Source organism: Acanthaster planci, linkage group LG04, assembly GCF_054643075.1.
Source record: "Acanthaster planci isolate LZ-2023a linkage group LG04, COTS_SCS, whole genome shotgun sequence".
In the NCBI taxonomy this organism is placed as follows: domain Eukaryota; kingdom Metazoa; phylum Echinodermata; class Asteroidea; order Valvatida; family Acanthasteridae; genus Acanthaster; species Acanthaster planci.
The window spans coordinates 13,708,241-13,727,515 of NC_141780.1; the positions used below are offsets into that span (position 1 = coordinate 13,708,241).

Genomic DNA, 19,275 nt, shown 5'->3' on the forward strand with positions numbered 1-19,275 from the left:
TGACTTCGAAAAAATGTACACTTCACTTTTGAAAATATATATTGGATGGCACCACAGGGCTTACGTAGTATGGTGGGAGGCAAGTTTTCATGGGATATATCTTCTTGGATTAAACATAGTTTTAAAACTGGTGTCGTATATTTTTGCTGATGTGGCACTAGACCAAACTGTTCTACCTTAGACATCATAAGCTCCATGAGAAAAAAGTAACCCCAATAAGAAGTAGAACATTTGACTTTTTAATGCCCAAAACGGGACAAGGGAAAAGAGCTGTTAGAGAGTTGACTCGTAGAATTCTAGCACTGTGTAGTTGTTTCAATTCGATGTCCTTGTGTATTATACAAAGGAGCAGTGGTTGCTGCCCATGTGAAACGTCTGTTGACGATAGAGACAGTAATTTTTGTCATCTGTGCTGGTTTTTATCCTGGAAGCTAAGAAAACCCCGAGTGTGATTTAAACCGAAAGTCAAGTCATTATTATAGCCAAGCATGCATGTGCGAGTTTCGCACATAGTCGTCTCTGTAATTTCCTAAAGTCATGAACATGACTGAATCAAACACAGTAAAAGTAAAATATATTTCGATCTGCTTCTCACAGTGAACACGGAGCTGCAAACCATGACGTGAGATTCCCAGTTTAAGTGAAGTGACCCTCTTGATACCCCCACATACCACCATTGTAAAATAACCCAATGCCGAGCCTTGGCCCTCCTGCGGTTGATGCCGCGACTGTACATAAATCGGTTTCCCTGGCAACCGATGGCCCTGATCTCCTACCCCCTCGGGCAGTATAGTCACCTGGCTTTGCTGAACAACAGAATCTGTTGGGAGTACGATCCATTGGAATAATCCGCAATGTTGATTCTGCACTTTTGTTGTCAACACAAAGGCTTTGCAATGCACGACTGATCGCAATTACTGTCGAGCCCAAAATATTTGCAACTGCGAGGATTACTCGGTTCCTGTGCCATGCGGGATTGTGGACCTATATCAGTTTTCCAATCGCTGATCTGGAACTCTAGTTCAAGGCCGTTGCGATAGTGAGTGAACATACGCCATCACACCCACAAGTGGCACACGTGTTTTTCTTTGGGTTGCGATAAAAGGAACTTTCTTCAAAGCAGGGCTTTACTGATCTCTCCCACAGAGAGGGAATAATCAACCGAAAAGACTCGCTACTATTGTGCACGTCACGTCTTCATTGTCATCCAGCCCTTTTTCCGAGGCCAATCTGATCAGAGTTAATTCAGTGCCGGTAAGTCATGTAAGTCGGGGAGAGTTGACCAACAACACGTGAACACGGAGTTATACTTTTTATAGCTCCATGATGTGAACAAGCGGGTTGTTACCGCGAGACGAAGATTGATAAACCCCGACGCTCTGCTTGGATACGGGACGCTGAAGCACGTAGGCGGAAGGCCCACACGCTCTCGACGACATTCCCAACGGTACAACGTGGGGTGCACTTGTGATGTATCCGGATCCACGATAAAGAGACGCATATGCATTTGCCTCTGCAAAACAGCTCTCTTCGTCAGACTGTTCCCTGAGTGATTTAACTTGTGTCGACGTCATGCAAGAGGCAGAGTTGGATGGAAAATTGAAAATAGCTGAGTATGGAAATTGAAGAGGCAAGTAACGTGTACACGGTATGACCATGGAGGTAGGAAAATGGCATGACAGGTTTTGCTATTTAATAGAATCAACAGCAGTCGATCGAGTTGCTGCTAGCGTGCATGTAGGGTGCAGACCACTAATTCAAGTGAGAATTTCTGGCCAGCTCTTTACTTTAGCATTAAAAGTGCCCCCACAGTATCTTTTGAAAAAGGTGATTGTTTGGCCCCCAAAATGGTGAGATTGTGTAAATTGTTGCCGGGATCAACTCCCTGGGTCTTTGAGCTTTCATTATGAGAGCAGAATGACTAAAAACTACTGTTTAAAAATGGTCCTAAGTGCCCGAGAAAGTTGAGGGTTGCCACTTGAAAAATGGCTGCAATCAGACTTCGGAAAAATCACTTTTTGGGGTGTGATTTTGTTTTGTGGGAATAATTAAAAATGTAATAATTGGTTAACCCACAAAAAATTGAAAAGAAATTGAAAGATAAGTGACCAGACAAGAATTTCATTTGTGTTTCAGAAATCTCAGGGATGTTGGCTCGCATGCTATTGGGCCCTGAAAAGTGCTAATTTTACACTGTTTTCAATGGGGCTTGAATTAGTGGACTGTACCCTGTAGTGCTGGACCAGGTTTGGACTAAACTGATTTCGATGTTCATGTGGCACAGACATAAAAAGGATACAAGTTTTAGATTTGGATTGGATTGGATTTGGCAAACGTAAAACATTTTAAAGATAAGCAAGCATTTTTGTACCCAATTGACGTTTTCAGTCGCATGGGATCGAATTGAACCCCCGTAACTGTAGGCCCCCTAATTAATGAGTTGTTGCCAAGGCCGAATTCGAATATACCCGCCTGGAATTTAAATTATTCAGGAAGAACCCGAGATCAATTGCTCTGGCACAAAAGCTTCATGGGTGCTGGTAATTTAAAATCTAAACAAAAACGCGTGGTGTCCTTGCCAGAACATCCTCTTTGAATAAAAAGCCGGGCGGGGTGAAAAGTCGTTTCCATTGGCACTAAGATTTTAGAAGTTTCATGCAGGCTGAAGCAAACACCATTTCCAGTATTTGTTTTACTTGTAATTTGTTTTCTTTTTTATGTATACCGATGTTCGGCCTGTTTTATCCCTTTTTAAAAAATCAAGACTTTTACAACTAAATTAGTCGTTGCCAGTGTTCATGTCTTCTGCCTGAAATTTGTTCCGTGAAACTTGCATTTTGTCATTCAAGATAAGCTGATAAGGAAATACAAACAAATTTATTTTAATTTTTTTTTTACAATAAACGTTCAGTAAATGTATATTTTAAACGCACGTTTTTGTTTTACATACACTTTGAGCAAAGTTATATCCGTTTCCAAAGGTGTATTTACTGTCACAAAGTTGAGCCTTGATTGGCCTTTTAATTTCAAGAGGCCAATTCGGCTCTCGTTTACATGTAATGGGCAAACTAAAAAAATATTGCAACGTGCGCGAACTACATGTGTACGTCTCAGTACTTGGCTTCAATGGTACATTAAACTATAAATATTTTGTTTCGGACATGAGCACGTCATTCAAATGACTTCTATTTGAATGGCAAATCTGTTTGGGACATGCCACTGCTGTCAATTCTAATTCTACATTTTGTAAATGTATGCATTTTGGATTAATTTTCGTGTTTGTTTTCCATTTTGTAGAGAAGATGTTCCAAACCATAGAAATAACTTCCACAAAACACAACATGCTCAAGGCATGGTGACGCTTGACGGTGGAAACCAAAAATGCAAGCCAGCCCCAAACATATCCCTTTGTACTAACAGCGTAGACATAGCGGTTGTCAGTAAATACAGTTTGCAAACAGATCTATTGATCCTCTCGAAAAACAGTGCTAACACTGATGGAAGTTATGGCATGGAAAAGTGGATTCACCCTATAAAAGCTCCGGAACAGACACAAAACAAACAAATGGGTTGAATAATAGTAGAGTTCGCATACTCGGACTACTGTTTTGCGTTAATAAAACACGGTGATTACCCGTTATCAGCATGCCAATATCCAAGTTTCTTCAGCATACGGGAACTGGTTAATTTGAGCTACATGTAGCCCCCTCTACGTTAAGAGCTAGTGGAATGGCCATAGTTATGTTTAGTGAGCCTCCCCCCCCCGAATAAAGAAAATTTTGTCTTAGTACTTTTGTGTTAACTTTTTCTAACGCAGTCTCACTGGACCTCTCTTTGAAAGTTTTTTGTAACAACTGAATGGAGACCATTCTCGAAAAAGTCTTCATCTTGGACAGCTCGCAAGGGTACTGGAGATTCGATTCAAGAAAGCTGCTTATATGGAGGGAGAGACATGTATTTGGCACGGTTCAGCCATGGTAAACGTGGTCCACTCACGGTGTTCTTGTTTGGTGGCTGATCATTTCTTTGGAATCAGTCCCAGTTGTAACTTTCAGGCATAGGGACTACAATGTACCTTGTCTCAGTTAGGAATTGAGAAGTGCGAACAACGAACCCCATCTATTCCTAATTAGACATGATTTTGCCATGAATGCACCACGACTAATTGTGTAGCGGCTGACTAAATATTTACATGTAGAGTAGAATAGGGCTACATGGATTTGTAAATGTCGCGGCTGAGAGGATGCAATAACTGTGTAGTAAAGTATTAACGATGTTGTAGAAATGTCACTTTTCCGAATGTTACCCATATGTCGTCCAAAGCATCACTTGTTTTTTGCGTTTTCTTGGCCCATCTTTGATTTAAAAAACCGTACCAGCTGCAGTAACCACTGTTGCTATGGTTACCCACATTTATTTCTCGTTGCTTTGAAAATATTCCCAAACGCCATTACCGAGCGAATGCAAAAAGCTCTTTCTCCAAAGTCAGCGACCCCGAATGAACCAACAGTGCCTGTGATAATACAGGCTTTTCTCCCAACAACGTCATCAACTTGTTCGACAAGCCAAGCTTTTGTCTGGTCTAGATTTCTGAAGGGGGAAAATCGATGATGGCGTTAAAAACTTTATAGAATGGGTCGATACTGTACCCCCATTCGCGCACAGCCAAGCCAGTTTTTTTTTTCTTTGAGAAGCATCGCGAGGTATATAGAATCTCTGTTTGTTGATAGAACTTGTTTGTCTACTTGTTGGATCTTGGCTCCCATTTTGGTGACAATTGGAGAATTTGAATACACCGTACATGGGAGTCAACAAAGAACATGGTTGAGGACTAGATGCGATGGAAATGCTGAACAAGCAAGCGACAGTAAGTGATATGAAGTTTGTCGAATAACATCAACGGTTCATTGTTCGAAAACGGGGACGGCAAGGAGATGCAAGTACAGTTTGGTAATGTAAATCGATGGTGGAACAGGGTGTCCGTGTCACAGAAGTGACGAGGATAAGCATGGTGATTGGTGAGGACGATGGTGATGGTGGTTCAAACATAAATGTCTATCACACGTATGGAATGGTTTGGTTTGGTTTATTTATTTATTTCCCATACTATACATAATTAAATAATATAAGGCAATAAATGTGAAGGAAACAATTCCCAGATCCTCTCAGTTAAGGACGTTAAGCCAACGTTAAAGCATGGATGTAGGAATTCCTACCTCCATGGTTAAAGTAACTCATCAAACGTCAACTGCTTTCACTTACATGTCACAAGCTGATCCAGAATATGGACAAAGGTTGCCAACTTCAGCGCCCCATTTCAGGCGATCACATTCAGTAGGCCTACTTGCATTTTCGACAAACAATGTTGGCCAAAATATTTACAGTAAGCTATAAAGAAAAGCGTATGTGTTTGGGAATGGGATATCTGATATATTCTGACGGAATGACGTGTGACAGTTTTGCTTATATACAGACGAAAATAACCTCAGGTCAACTTGCAAGGAAAACGCATTCCCCGGTTAGTTGTGCCTGCCTTAACTACAAAACCTTACAGAGAAATATGGAGGCTCTCGTGGGAGAAAATGGAGAGTCAATATGCAGATTTGACACTTTATAAATGACTTCTATATTTCAATCATATAGTTGTTTCTATTTATGTTCCCTTATTGGTGTTTGTGTGTTCCCATGCGGAATCACATCGGATTCCTTTGTTAAGGAGCTGTGCAGAGCAATTCTATTATGAGACATTATCTGGAGAGGATTCAGTAATCACAGCTGATTCCCCTTTGAGAGCAAAAAATCATGGAACATTTTGCAAAGCTGACATCATACATAACTCCATTGGACTTTTTCTCAACAAGTTGGTCGGGACAGGACAGATGTAGCCGTCACGTCTGTATCCCGTGCATTTGAAAATTGATTATTAAGTTTGTTTGTTTGTTACTGTTTAAAATAGACCTATTTCAAGATTCACTGCAAAAAATGTGTTTAGCAATAAACATTTTTCTAAACGCTAAATCTGGCTATCAGTTTGCTAACAGTCGAATGCTAAACATGTTTAGAGTTTTAATGTATATTGTTGAGCCACTGAAAATTGACGAAGTGGCCATATATTAAAAAATGTTTACATGATAACAAAGTGACTGCGAGATTACCAAACACAGTTTATACCGTGAACCCTTGTGCTTCATATATCTGTTTGGTTTTTTTGGCAGTTATTTAGCTTGTAAGAATATTTATTTCAACAGGTTAAATTATTATTCAAACGAAAATCTTTTTTTTAAACTCATGTTGCAGGTAGCAGCGCACAACGCGAATGTCTACAATCCGGGAAGAGAACCTGCTCAAAAGAGAAAGGTTTGTCAAAATTGGCATTCATTAGTATAGGCCTAAACAATTTAGAAAAAACACAAGTTATGGGAAAACACCCATAATGGCGGGGATATGGGTCTGGTAAGAAGGGAAATGGAGGAAAAACATCAGTAACCATTCCAGAAGTCTCTCAACCATAGGCTGAATTCAATGATAATCTTTGCCTCGAGTATACCCGTTGCATTATTTGTTGACATAAATTTACCCACGGTGTTCAAGTGACGACCCCGGATTTAGGGCTTGTGATTTGCGAAATCCCTGCAGAAGACCTCTGGATTCAGATTTAAGACAGCAGCCAGCAATTTTAACGTCCCCTCGAGACTTTTTCAGGGTCTGTCCCGAATGCTGCGATTGGCTGAGACTTACCCCCCGGCCCCGATGTTTTGCCTAGGAAAGGGACCTCCTCTGAGCTACCTAAAGGGCCAGCAAAAGCCATCAGGAACCCATTCACAAGCGCTCCAAGCCCACCCGGCAACGCCGTGTCATTTTGTGACCCGGTCGTGTTGGTTTACACAGAGTTTGACATGGCGCGCTTTGATGTTTTCCTGAACTTTGAAGTTTGCACCGCGCTGGCTGTTCATAAATTTATTAAGAGCACTGTTCCGCAGCTCTTTCTCGGTTAGTCATTTAATCTGCTTGATTTTCGTCGTTGAACCCCACACGTCATGTTTTTCGCTTGGGAACAACAAAAATGGAATCAACTTTTGAAGTTTTAATGTCCAGCCGTTTGTACTGATTTCTAGCCATGCTACAACGGCCCATCTTTTCTAAGAATCGGGTTGGTATCATTAGAGTGACACCCGTATTAATTATCCTAATTTAATGACACAGAAACACTCCGTTATTTGTCATGGTTTTTGCGTGAGTCATGTACATAATTTACATGAAACGTGTTTCCTTTCTTAATACCATTCACCCACAGAGGGAGAAAGCTCAAGACCAGCTTCGAAATCGCATGAGAAAACGGAACAATGGTGAGTGCAAAGCCTGCCGCGGTTGCTATTGACTTGAAGTTGTGAGGAAAAACCAGGTGCGGAAATAGCGTTTGCCTTGTGTAGTTACTGAAGCAGAGACACTTTGCCACGCTTGCCAAACTTATGCTGTTTTTAAATTTGGTAGTGAAAGATCCGTAACCTTATCAAGAAATGTTCATTGCAACTGCAGTGGGACAACCATGCTTCTTGTGCACTATGTATACATGTGCATGTTATTCTTTTGGCAGTAAGTCATTAGTATTGGACATAAAGCTCTCTCGTCATAATAATCGTTTTAACAAAGGAAAAGGAATAGATCCAGTCTGACTAACCAGAAATCTGAGAAACTGATCATTATTAATTTTTAATCGTGTTAAAATGTTGAATTGTTTTAAGAATGGTTTTTAACCCTAAAAATGTGTGAATTGTCTGTGAAATACATCTTCGAGCAATTCTTTAACCCCCCCCCAGAAAAAAATTATTAAAGCAAAGTGCTGCGAATGTTTCCTGTATTTACAGTGTAGGCTATCGCAGTTACGGGTATATTACTGTCTAAATTCCTTCCATCACGACAGGAGCCTCAACTTCAGTGGTATCCGCCCGGTCATTCGGTTCCCAGCGAGAGAAGGGCGAGTCTGCAATTGTAGCGGGGATAAAACCGCGCGTTTGGGGCGACGTGAAACACAACTCGACGGGCGAAGAATGGTTAGATTCGATAAAGGCCGCTCTTGACTGTCAAATTGCTAAGAGACTATCACATCGTGCATGAATATTATGGGGCGTCTTTCGAATACTTGGAAACCAGCCCCCGCAGTTTGGTAAAAATTAGATGCACTCAAAATATGACCCCATATGACTTTGCGCACTGTATCAATTGTGTTGTTCCTATTCTGCAGCTGAAAATTGCATTGGCTTCATTTTCTATACCTTTTCAGGTTACATACTACCGGCTGCTTAATGTTATAGGTTTAAATCATTCTTACTGTTTTACCTAACGATTGTTCAGACGTCGGGTTGTCCAAAATCATATCCGGCTGACTGTCAGTCGATGGATTTTAAATACCAACCATGAAGGTATACACTCTTATTTATTGACACCACTATAACCTCCTAGGACTGACTTGGTCTCCATATTTCGTCACTCTCCAGGAGGAGTCATGAAGCCCGCTACAGCACCTTGGCCCAACCTGACAGGATGATCAGGGATAAGAGACACAGACAGGGGGAGGTACCACTGACGGAATTGGTTGACCGGGTGATACAGAGGAGAGGTCACACAACTGTGCAAAGCTCGCCCATGACCATCAGGTAAAAATGTACATGCAAATATTGGTTGTTTCAAGTAATGTGCTGTGGACTTTTTCCAGACTGAAGTAATACAGTCCATGTGTACCCGTTGTGAATTCCGTTTTGTAAAGTATCTTGGGTGGCATTTATCCACATTAAGCTATACAATTTAAGTACCACTTACAACTCTGCATACTTATGCAAACTTGTCAAAAGCCTGCACGTGTTCTGCATCTTCCAATGCAGCGCTGCCTGCATCATCCTTAGATACATGTATGTTTTGTAAATGTTACAAAATGCACGTGAATCCACCTCTTCTGCTCACCTTGATTCATTCCCTCGATATACCCATTACTGTAGTCTCAAGTGATATTTTGTGACACTCTATTTTCCCTGCAGAGCCCTCAAGCCCCCAGCCTTCCAACATCGAGGTCTCATAAGGTCAGTAAATTAGAAGCCATCTACCGATTTTAAAGAGAAATATTGCCATTGGTGCATGGATTAAGCTCATCTAGTAAAAGTTAATTCACTAAATACTACTACGCCATGGCAAAAACTCAACTTTCTGTAAGGAAAATGAGTCAGTCAAGTCAATTTGATTTTATCTTTTCAAACTGTGTAATTTCTTGTATATTTAAGCCCTTTCTTGGTCTGTGTTGAAAATATACAAACAGAATAGTTAGGACTTGCCTCATATTTCCAAATTAGGTGGGTCGAGTGATTTCTGAGTTTTTGAAACACATGCAGTTCATGAAAAGAGCTGTGTTCATAAGGCACATTCTAAACAATGTAAAAACTCTTCATATGCATTTAATTTTGCTGTGTCTTAACAGAAAAATCCAGCCTGTCAGCATAAAACAGAAGCCCACAAGCGGGGGGCCTTATGTTGTTGTCCTTAACAGAAGTTCTACCACCAAAGCATCGGGCTCAACAGGCATTCGTGAACCAAAGGATCTACCACCACTGAAGCATGACAACAACTCAAGCGACTTGGAAATCGCGACGTGGCGGCCAGAACTGTCAACAAATCACGAGCCCTACGTCCACCCTAATGCCGAAGACAGGTCAGTGACCAACTACCGACTGCAGATGCAGCAGGCCATCAAGATGGCAGAGCTGCGCTGTGACTTCTCAACCAGCTCCAAACCCTTGCATAAGCACGAACCACTTCCAGCTATCCAAGTCGCTTACGAAGTAGCAGAGAAGCCACAGGTTGCCATGAATTCAGCCGCAGGAGATGAAGCAGAAGCTGCGATTGACAAGAAAGAGCCAATGGCCCCCAAACCGCAGGGTCACAACGTGAAGAGCATCCAAAATGAGTTTTTAGGGAAAACAAACAGATTTACCTCAAGCCAGGAGGTCTTGCAGCAGATGCAGGCTCGCAAACGGGCCAAACGTCGCAAAGCAAAAGGTGATGACTTCAACAACCCTCTCAGAACTCGAAATCGGTTCACGACCAAGACCAAACTCTTCAAGGCTGACCTCCAGAAGGTTAGGGAGCTGTCCATCATCCAGGAGGACCAGTCGTCAATCAGTGACCGGCTCAGCAGGCTGTCTGCCGGACGGACTAGTGTAGCTTCTTTTAAGAGTATGGCCTCCTTGAAAAGGATTGAAGAGTCTGAAATCCCAGGCTACACAGGATGCTCACTCTCTAGTGAACAAGAGGACTCAGGTATTACTGAGATTGAACATGCAGAAACCAATGCTGATGCGCCCTCAATTTTGGATGAGGGTGAACATCTAAATGCGGATATGTCAGATGAGTCTGAAACTCCTGCCTCATCTGCAGACACTGATCCAGCGGATGAAATATCATCTCCACTTGGTCCAGATGTCAATGTCATTAATGCATCTAATGACTGTTTTGCATGTGACTCAGTTGAACAGACTACTGAAGGGCTGAATGATGCCCAGGAGCCAGTGGTAGACACGGCTCCCAGTTCACCGGGTGGACGCAGTCAAAGTCCGCCACAGCCAGCGTCACAGACACTATCTGAAACCGGAACAGATGACAGCTCAACTTCATCAACTCTCATTCAGGGTAACTGCACAGACCCTGCAGTCCAATGTACATGTACAAATAGTTCAGACCCATCAGAGGAAACAGCAACCTCCAGAGACCCCGCTGTTCATGAACTACACGTGTCGCACACATATTCCAGTTACGAGGAAGATGCTGAAGCCACCAAGGAATCAACTTTGGCTGGTAACCAACAGTCTAATGACGTGGATGTTGAGGGTTCAGACCATCCCCAGGGTATAACTGCAAACACATTTCAAATGAGAGACATTATCTTGCCAGTCCAATAACATTTTGCCAATTTTACAACCCTTTTCCAACAAAAAGTAAGCTCAAGCAAAATTTACTGGGCTTTGCAAAAGTGATAATCATAGACCATTACTGTTCACGGCTGTCTTTGATTCATTTCAAGTCACTAATAATACAATTAAAGTTTTAACACTGCAACATGCACTGAAACTCACTAAATGGTATAAATCAATCATCAAAGCTCTCACCAAGCTAGCAATTCATGAACTATATTTTCAGGTCCAATTGTGTTGCATGAAAAATCTGCCAAAAAAGTTGCTACCCAGGGCTGTAACTTCAAGTTTTTGTACCTCATTTTATTTGTTTGCCTGAGTTGTAAGAAGTACATGTGTATACATGCACGTGAATGGTGTATGGTTTAAATTATATACATGTAATACTACTTCTATATATATGATCAGTCGTTTGTAACCTTTTAAAAAATTTATAAACTCAGTTTAATATAAACTTGCATACTTTTAAACCCAAATGTAAAAGGGTTTAGAGGTTACAGACAATTTGTGAATATGCTGGTGTGACTTCCAGTAATTTCAAGCAGAGGACTGTCATAAACGTTTTTTGGAGAACCAAGTCATCTATAGGTTTGGTTTCAGTGCCTACCTCAGATAAACAAATGTGAAACTGGAACTGCACCTATGTCCTTTGCATAAAAATCACTAAAGCCATGCTCTAAGACTTGATTCACATAATCCCTGGCCTCGTAATGGCAAAACAGTTTAGGTCAGTGTAACGTGTGGAGTTTTCAATCCTTTCCTTGCCTGTACTGTAAACATTGCAAGCATGGTAAGCCCCAAAACTTCAAAAGAAGGGACACCATGTATATTTCCAGCAGTTTTGTCAGATGGAACTTACAATAAGCACTGACAACTATGAGAAATGGCAAAATCAAAGTCCATGTATGTGAATGTTGTATCAGGCTAATTAATGATAATGCAATGAATCATGCAGCACAATGTTTGAACAGCATAATTTAAAAATCAATCAGTCGTTTGATCAAAAGAATAAAACTAACCAAATGTATGCATGTATACGTAACTTGCCTTTGATGAAGCACATTTTATTGAGAGTCTTTAAGGTTCCAGTCTGGTTTAATGCGAGAACATATATTCCAATTATATCCATAGGAATTGCATTGATGACATACATGTAGTCAAGTCCCAAACTGTTGCCACACAATTTTTCCCTCCAAAATTGAACATGTACATCACTTTACTTGTCTCAGCCAATGTGGGTTTTTGTATGCATTTACACAGTATTTCGATCCTTTGTCTAGCTGTATGCTACATGTATGTTTGTGCTCTGAACCAAACTGAATTATGACACAAACCAATTTTTTTTATTTGATTGATTTAACAGACAATGCCTATTTGGAAATTTCTTTCATCCCACTAAAGATTAAACATTACATGTGCATGCACAATCTTTTTAGCTTGCTAGTGTTCTAAACTGATCGAAAATATGAAAAATTTGCATGCATTTCACCTGATTACAATATAACAATGTTGCAATATTAATGTTTCCTTTTCATGCACACTGACCCGTTACCTGGTTACTGCTCACCAGTTTCCTTGGGAAAAAAATTCCGAACACAGACTGGCTTGGGCACATTGTTAGCAATTGTTTTTGGAAAATAGACACAAAACTGCTTTCTTTTTTTACACGCAATTCAGAAATACCTGAGACAGTTCATCGTTCCCATTGGTTGGGGTCTGTCATGTAAGCGGTCTTAAATGGTTGATAAGGCATCATCCGGCTGTGTGCCACCTCATCAGGATATTCCTGTTTTCAGTCAGGCAATCAGAAAAATGCTTGGAACTCCATTAACCCTAACCCCCTAGGGTGTATGTAAAATCATATTGCAATCGGAGAATTTGGGACTGTTAGGGTTAAGGTGTTTTTGCTGATAAAAATTGATACAGAACACAAGAAATTAGTATGGTATGGTAAACAAATGGTACAGCATATGTCTATGTACACAATTGCATACCATTAACCTTATGCCGATATGGGGCCCTAAAACCTTTGGTAATTACTTCGGGGAAATTTAATTTTACCTCCAGTCTCACCCCTACATCACATGAACAGATGAATGTTTTGAAAATGACAATACTGGCGAAGTTTGATTGGGCAAGTTGTACTGAAGGACCAGATGAGCCACTGGTTGGTCGTCTCGCTCTTACAAAAGATGTAATACATGTACATGTATCACACACACACACCTAGCAAAAGGTACTGTCCCCCATCAACTTTGGTTTTGTCCCATCTTGCACACTGGTAAGGTAGAGCCTTTGTTACTCCTGTAATGCAGATACACTGTACTGTACATGAAAATTGCAGAATGTAGTTCAGTATGACAAGGTGGGGGGCACCGAGGGGTAGGTAATATTTCATCACAGGGTCATTCTATAAATTTGGGGTCCACTTTTTCCCCTCCCTCTTTCGTCTGGCATATAATTTTTTAATGTTTAGAACTCACTGTTTTATTCCAAGATTGCATAAGTACTTTAAATTAGATGCCAGACAAATAAAACTAGTTTGAAATTGATTTCAGTGATATATCCCTTGTCAAACATGTGAGATACATGTCAGAGATAACAGGGACAGAGAAATGTCACACTTTGGACCCCAAATTTATAGAATGACCCCACACTGACATGACAGAACCTTCACAATCCAAGGTCACGGAACAATGTGGGTAGAGGTAGAAGGGAAAGGTCCATCATAAAATCCTAGGCTGTCATGTGAAATGTTCAAATGATACCATTCGACTGAGTTACAATTCTATTTGCAGAGCACAAGTAAAATTCTAAACGTTTCAATTCCACTTCAAACATCTTTTAAAATTTACTGTCTTTCAACAAGTGTAGAATGTTGGTTTTCATTTTCAGAACGGGGAAAACAGTCTAATTCTCTGTTCCACTAAGAAAGTGAAGGATTTTAAACTGTTCATTTGTCAAATTTTCTGACAAAGCTTCACTCAACTACATGTATGTGTGTTGCACAGACAGATATGCATCCAGTGACCATGAATGTACATGTACACCAGTAGCATATCCAGCTTTTGGTGTCGGGTGGGGGGGGGTCAAATTCAAAAGTGAATGTGGCTGAATGGGCTTATTCAACATGATGTCGGGGAGAAAAAATCAAATGATGTTGTTTTGTTAGGGTTTTGGTGCAACTATATGATAAATTAATACACCAATTACTTTCTTTTCTACTCACCAACAGGAAATTCTATTTGTTAAAAAAAAAGCAAAAAAAAATCTGTCGGGGGCAAGTTCCCCCCCCCCCGATATGCCACTGATGTATACTAAAAGGTACATGTACATGTAGCACATCTACCCAGTTTGATGATATAGCAACTATTTAACATGCTGACTACATACACCTGTAAAAATATTTCAGAATATATGTACTTTGAATCTTGTTTTCAGACCTCATGCATAGTTCTCCCATAGCCAATCATGATATTTATTCAGCATGTGGTCGGTTGGTTTCACCTACAGAAAAGAACCATAAAGAAACATATTCAACAGTTTGATAGGATTTATTTGGCGGGCTTGCTGGTGGGACCTTTTTTGAGAGGAAGATTCTTCGAATTACAGTCATACCATGTATGTGTGAGAACCATCTAGGAGATTCTGGCAATTCAACCACATTCAAATTAAAACTGATATCAAAACAGATGTGTGTGTGCGTGAGTTTGTTTCTGCATTCAATTGGGGACCCTGAACAATAGAGGACAATAAGGTCCCCGATTGACAGAGGGTCCCCGATTGACAACTGTGTACAAAACATATGGGTGGTCTTGTAAGAAAGTTAAAGTACAAACAAAAGAGGAACAATAGGGGGTCCCCAGTTGCAGGCAAATACACACTTACATTTGTGTGTGTGTGTGTGCAGGGCTGTGGGACCCATGCCTTCATACATTCCTTTAGCCATCTCAAAGTGACTATTTGTTATTACGAACACACTGTGACATGTACCTGTACCCTCTAAAATCAGAAAAAAAAATTTCATTTGGGGTAAAAAAAATAATATATCCAATAAAATGAATACTTTGAAGACCTGTAAGTTTATTATCAGAAAAAAAAGCAGAGACAGCATTGTCCTCATGGCACTGTATGTAACATGGGCCGTTTTCCAATACTCAACTTCGTCTCCGTCTCAGGCTTCATTCCCAAAACCAATCCCCGATTGTGGGCCTGAAGCGTTTAAATTACATTGGATTACTGTAATGTTTGGCTTTCTTGCATCTTATTTGATGTTCTGTGGCACTATTAGACTGATTACTGTGCTTACAGCTTCAAAGTCGGCCAGTAAAAACCAGTTGAAGCCTGAGACGGAGCCAAAGTTTGAGTATTGGAAAATGGCTTTGATAGTTCTCCCAACGACCTCCAAATGACCTCAGGGCTTGTGTCCTAAATGGCTGCTTGTCAGCACGTCCTTAATTTTTTCAACATGGCCATCCATTTTCAACTAACAACAAAAACAACTTATCTCCAAACCATGCCCTAGTTATCATGTACACTTTTAAGTACACATGGAATGCTAGCATACACTATCTTGCCTTTGCACAGTTTATTTTTTACTTTAATTAAAGGAGCAAAATCTAAAACGGTGCTCTGCCTTCTTGCAACCAAAGGCCTTTGGCACAACATACAAGTACATATTCAAATTGGCTACGCAGAACCTTAATGACACCTGGTACCCAGACTACAATTTGCACATGGGGTAGTTACCTGTTTCCACTCATTGACACAGAAGATGCGATAGGAATCATTGCCGTATTTCCCAATACCATGCAGCTCTATAGGGTAGGTCCAGTCTTTACTCAAGTACTCCTCTACATGTGGAAACATCAAAGTACGACAACATGGTTCACAATTAAGATCACAAAAATAATGCACTCAAATGAACCTTACTACAGTGTCTACTTACGTCATTTAATTCAGGAGAAGATCTAGGAATTTTTCATGGACGCATATGTAATGCACTGTTACTGATGCACTTCGCTTTTTTCACTGAGGATATAAGTCTTTTTATTAATCACAATAACTGTCATTTCATTAATCTGGTTTTTTTTGGGGGGGGGGTCAGAGCAGGAGGGGTTCTTTACCTGCTAGCCTTCATCTTTAGAAACCCTTAGAAAAATGTTGCCATGATTAGGAGACAAAAAAAACCCCCAAAAAACAGGCGATGCTTAAATGGAAATGATATCATAAATCAGACATTCCAATCCCTAAGAGTCAAAAAGTTTAAGGCCCAAAGTTGAAACAATCAACTGAACATTTCAGATGGCATATTTTGTGTCCTTCATTTACATACCATTTATTCCTTCTCAATTTTTGAACTGAATATCTCTACCAGTTATAAAAGCTGACAACCTTTTTCAAATTGTCATGAGTACATTTGAATATCCGGCTTTATTTTGAGAGGTTCCCTACGAGATTTTGGATATAATGCACTGAATACTTTTGATGATGGGCAAGCCAAATATTGAGATTTACCTCTCCCTCCTGAATAGAATTTTAAAGATTTTTTCCTCTGACCTGAGAATCTGACGATCATCTGGGCTCTCTTCTGGTGCAGACCCAATGGGCGGAGCATTCCTACCATGTCCTTCCAGTCCGCCTTACGCGTCACCTCTGGGTTAGGCCACGATTCAAAAAACTTCCACAAGACGGGTATTGCCTTGACACCTTTCGGAGGAAATTCACAAATGTTGCCGAGAGCAAGATTTCACACATGGGTCGATGGTGGGTATGGGTGAGTTTGTTTCTGTGTTCAATTGGGGACCCTGAACAACAGAGGACAATAAGGTCCCCGACTGACAGAGGGTCCCCGATTGACAACTGGTACAAAACATATGGGTGGTATTCTAAAAAAGTTAAAGTACAAACAAAAGAGGAACAATAGGGGGTCCCCAGTTGCAGGCAAATACACACTTGTGTGGGTTGACTGGAATAGCTGACTATGATATATTTATTTCTCTTGCCACCAGATCAAATATTCCATATTGCCCGCTGGAGGTTCAGGGTCAATAATTATTATACACAAACCTTATTACAAACGATTCTGAAGTACGGGTATGAAAAAAGGATTTAACAAATGTTTCAGTACTTGTATTTTAAAAGTGAGATATGACATACATATAACACACAGTAAAGGGGGCCAGTAAATAACTGCCTCATTAGTAAAGTTGAAATCTTTGATGACGTTATATTTTTTGCCACGCCTTGAGCATATCACAAACCATTCTTCATGTATATAAGCATGAAGGAATGAGACCAGAGACTGATGTCTGTTTTGAACTAAAAAATCCATGCCCAATTTGCTGTCAAAACTGACAGGCAAATATTGTTTTTTCTATTTTGACTGTAAGAGGGAATTACAACTTTGTAGGAACATAACGTGCTTTGCTGTTTCGTTCATACTACAGCTTGCATTCCTTATGAACTGTTCTTGGGTACCGAAACACTTGCGGAAAGCAACAGTCATGTGGGACACCACTGACATGCCTGGCCACTTTGCTGTGTTTTGTATCATACATGTATTCGAAGGACTCTGGTATCAAAAACATAAGCACTGCTTTCTCCTCCTGTTTATTTGATGGCATTTTACTCCAAAAGATTCAAGTAGGCCTAACTAAACAGTATTTGAGTATTCATTATCCAATCAAATATTTATGTTGAAAAAACCATCAAGTCACCATTCAACCTTGTCCAGGAACCTCAAGTTGAAATACCATGATGTGATTATCAAAACTTGATCGGTTATTATCTTATACAAATGAAACCTTTATGCAAAGATGAGAAAACCTTTTGAGAAAGTATATACATACGTAACTCACCTGTTGTACGATTGAGGAACATAGTTGCTACAAGGAGTTTCCATGGGTCATGGAACAAACTCTCTTGGACGAGGTTGAATGGTGACTTGGGTGGGGTCCACTTTTCGGCGGAGGGTTTTGGAGGTGCCTTAGTTGCCCCTTTACCAAAATAGGGGCTCTTCTTGTGAGTCCTCCTCAACCTAGTTGAGATTCTTTTTCTTGGCATTGTAGCCACTCTTCTGGTTCTCTGTCGCTTTGCCCTGCAGGGTGATGCAGAATTACTCTTCACTTCTGAATCACCTGCGGGTACACAGATCCATTTTGTTATTAATTTCTGGTAATGACACCAGGGATTCTTCAAAAGTGCCCTAGGCACTAGAGGTTACAAGCCTGAAGAAACCTGCAACACAAGACAATGACAAGTAGTTACACATTTTAGAGGTGGGAAGAAAACCCCAGAGGAATATTCTGGCTAAAACCCACGGAGCAGGGAATCCAACCCGGATCATAGAGGTGGGAAGCGAGGAGGGAGCCACTAAGCCAACCTTCCATGTTTTTTTTAATGCTTTTTAATGCTTAAGACATCTAAACTGCTGCCAAAGTTTTGGAAGAGCCCATTGGTAAATGTAGTATCTTATCGCTCAGTCCGTTTATTACAAATGTCTTGACATGGAATAGCCGTCGAGGGGTCAAGTGACGAGTCGTTCAACAATCTTACTTTAAAGATGGCGACTGAGAGAGCGAGCCCGTTAGATTGAATGGATAAAGGCAAAAACACTGGAAAATACCTGAATAATGTGAGTGAAATCATTCAATAAATGGTTTTTAGAAAAAGGAAAGGTTAAGGATCATGTTCGTGTGCAAAAGAAATTGCGCCCATGATGATAAGCGGGTGCGCCGAAAATGTTCAGTACGCCGACACGAAATTGCGCATACGGATGTGTGGCTAAGGATGGATCGGGAGTGAGAGTCTGTGCCACACTGTACTAGTGGGGCTAGTGTCAAATTAGAGACAACACTTGCCTGGAACAGTTGCAGGATGATCCATGTCAGTCGCCTTGTCATCGTGAGCGGAGGCCTGATGAAGCAATGGTTGCTCTCCGGAAATGACACTGTCGGCACAATGATCGGCATCGCTGTTGACTTGGCTGAACTTACGCTTCTTCGCTTTGCGTTTCATCACTGCATGGACTGTATAAAAGCCAACTTCATAACATACCGAGTAGGCTACCACGGACCATGCACGGACAAAATGGCATGGCTTCCAATCCAAGCACAGATTATAAGCAATCGGGCTGTGATTTTACCATGGGGGAAGGAAATGTGTACATCCATGCACATTGAAGGCCTAGGAACCCACACCGCGCGCACATCGCGTACTCGGCCTCACAAAATTTTAAGTAAATCTGTATAGACTACACAGCTGGTGCACGAGTGTACTTCTGTAGGGCGCCACCAACAGTCAACACTGCGATAACAGA

The 19,275-nt window shown here is 40.8% G+C and overlaps 2 protein-coding genes across 7 annotated transcripts; one reads left to right on the forward strand and one right to left on the reverse strand.

The window, feature by feature from the left end:
- Nucleotides 1-775: 775 nt before the first annotated feature.
- Nucleotides 776-11,997, forward strand: LOC110985640 (uncharacterized). Of its 6 annotated transcripts, none has more exons than XM_022246812.2 (7): nucleotides 776-1,662; nucleotides 6,298-6,357; nucleotides 7,295-7,346; nucleotides 7,922-8,051; nucleotides 8,496-8,654; nucleotides 9,033-9,074; nucleotides 9,467-11,997. In XM_022246812.2, exons 1-7 carry the CDS (start codon nucleotides 1,651-1,653, stop codon nucleotides 10,941-10,943), a joined length of 1,932 nt encoding a protein of 643 aa, XP_022102504.2. In that variant the 5' UTR covers nucleotides 776-1,650; the 3' UTR covers nucleotides 10,944-11,997. The 6 variants fall into 6 exon arrangements, with proteins under 6 accessions (XP_022102504.2, XP_086992257.1, XP_086992258.1 ...); XM_087136131.1 differs by having other exon boundaries at nucleotides 777-1,634; nucleotides 6,302-6,357; XM_087136132.1 differs by having other exon boundaries at nucleotides 779-1,254.
- Nucleotides 11,983-19,220, reverse strand: LOC110985641 (methyl-CpG-binding domain protein 4-like). The gene is made up of 5 exons (XM_022246815.2): nucleotides 18,818-19,220; nucleotides 17,816-18,094; nucleotides 16,515-16,664; nucleotides 15,705-15,808; nucleotides 11,983-14,462 (listed from the first exon to the last, which is right to left on the reverse strand). Exons 1-5 carry the CDS (start codon nucleotides 18,972-18,974, stop codon nucleotides 14,400-14,402), a joined length of 753 nt encoding a protein of 250 aa, XP_022102507.2. The 5' UTR covers nucleotides 18,975-19,220; the 3' UTR covers nucleotides 11,983-14,399.
- Nucleotides 19,221-19,275: the final 55 nt, after the last annotated feature.

Excerpts from the sequence above, each read along its gene's own strand:
- LOC110985640 (XM_022246809.2), top strand. The coding sequence starts at position 3,939 with ATGGAGGGAGAGACATGTATTTGGCACGGTTCAGCCATG. Across the intron at positions 7,347-7,921 it reads CATGAGAAAACGGAACAATG|GAGCCTCAACTTCAGTGGTA; the intron begins GTGAGTGCAAAG and ends CCATCACGACAG. Across the intron at positions 8,052-8,495 it reads AACTCGACGGGCGAAGAATG|GAGGAGTCATGAAGCCCGCT; the intron begins GTTAGATTCGAT and ends GTCACTCTCCAG.
- LOC110985641 (XM_022246815.2), bottom strand. The coding sequence starts at position 18,974 with ATGAAACGCAAAGCGAAGAAGCGTAAGTTCAGCCAAGTCAACAGCGAT. Across the intron at positions 16,665-17,815 it reads GTTCCTCAATCGTACAACAG|GTGTCAAGGCAATACCCGTC; the intron begins GTGAGTTACGTA and ends TTCCTCCGAAAG. Across the intron at positions 14,463-15,704 it reads GTGTCAATGAGTGGAAACAG|GTGAAACCAACCGACCACAT; the intron begins GTAACTACCCCA and ends TCTTTTCTGTAG.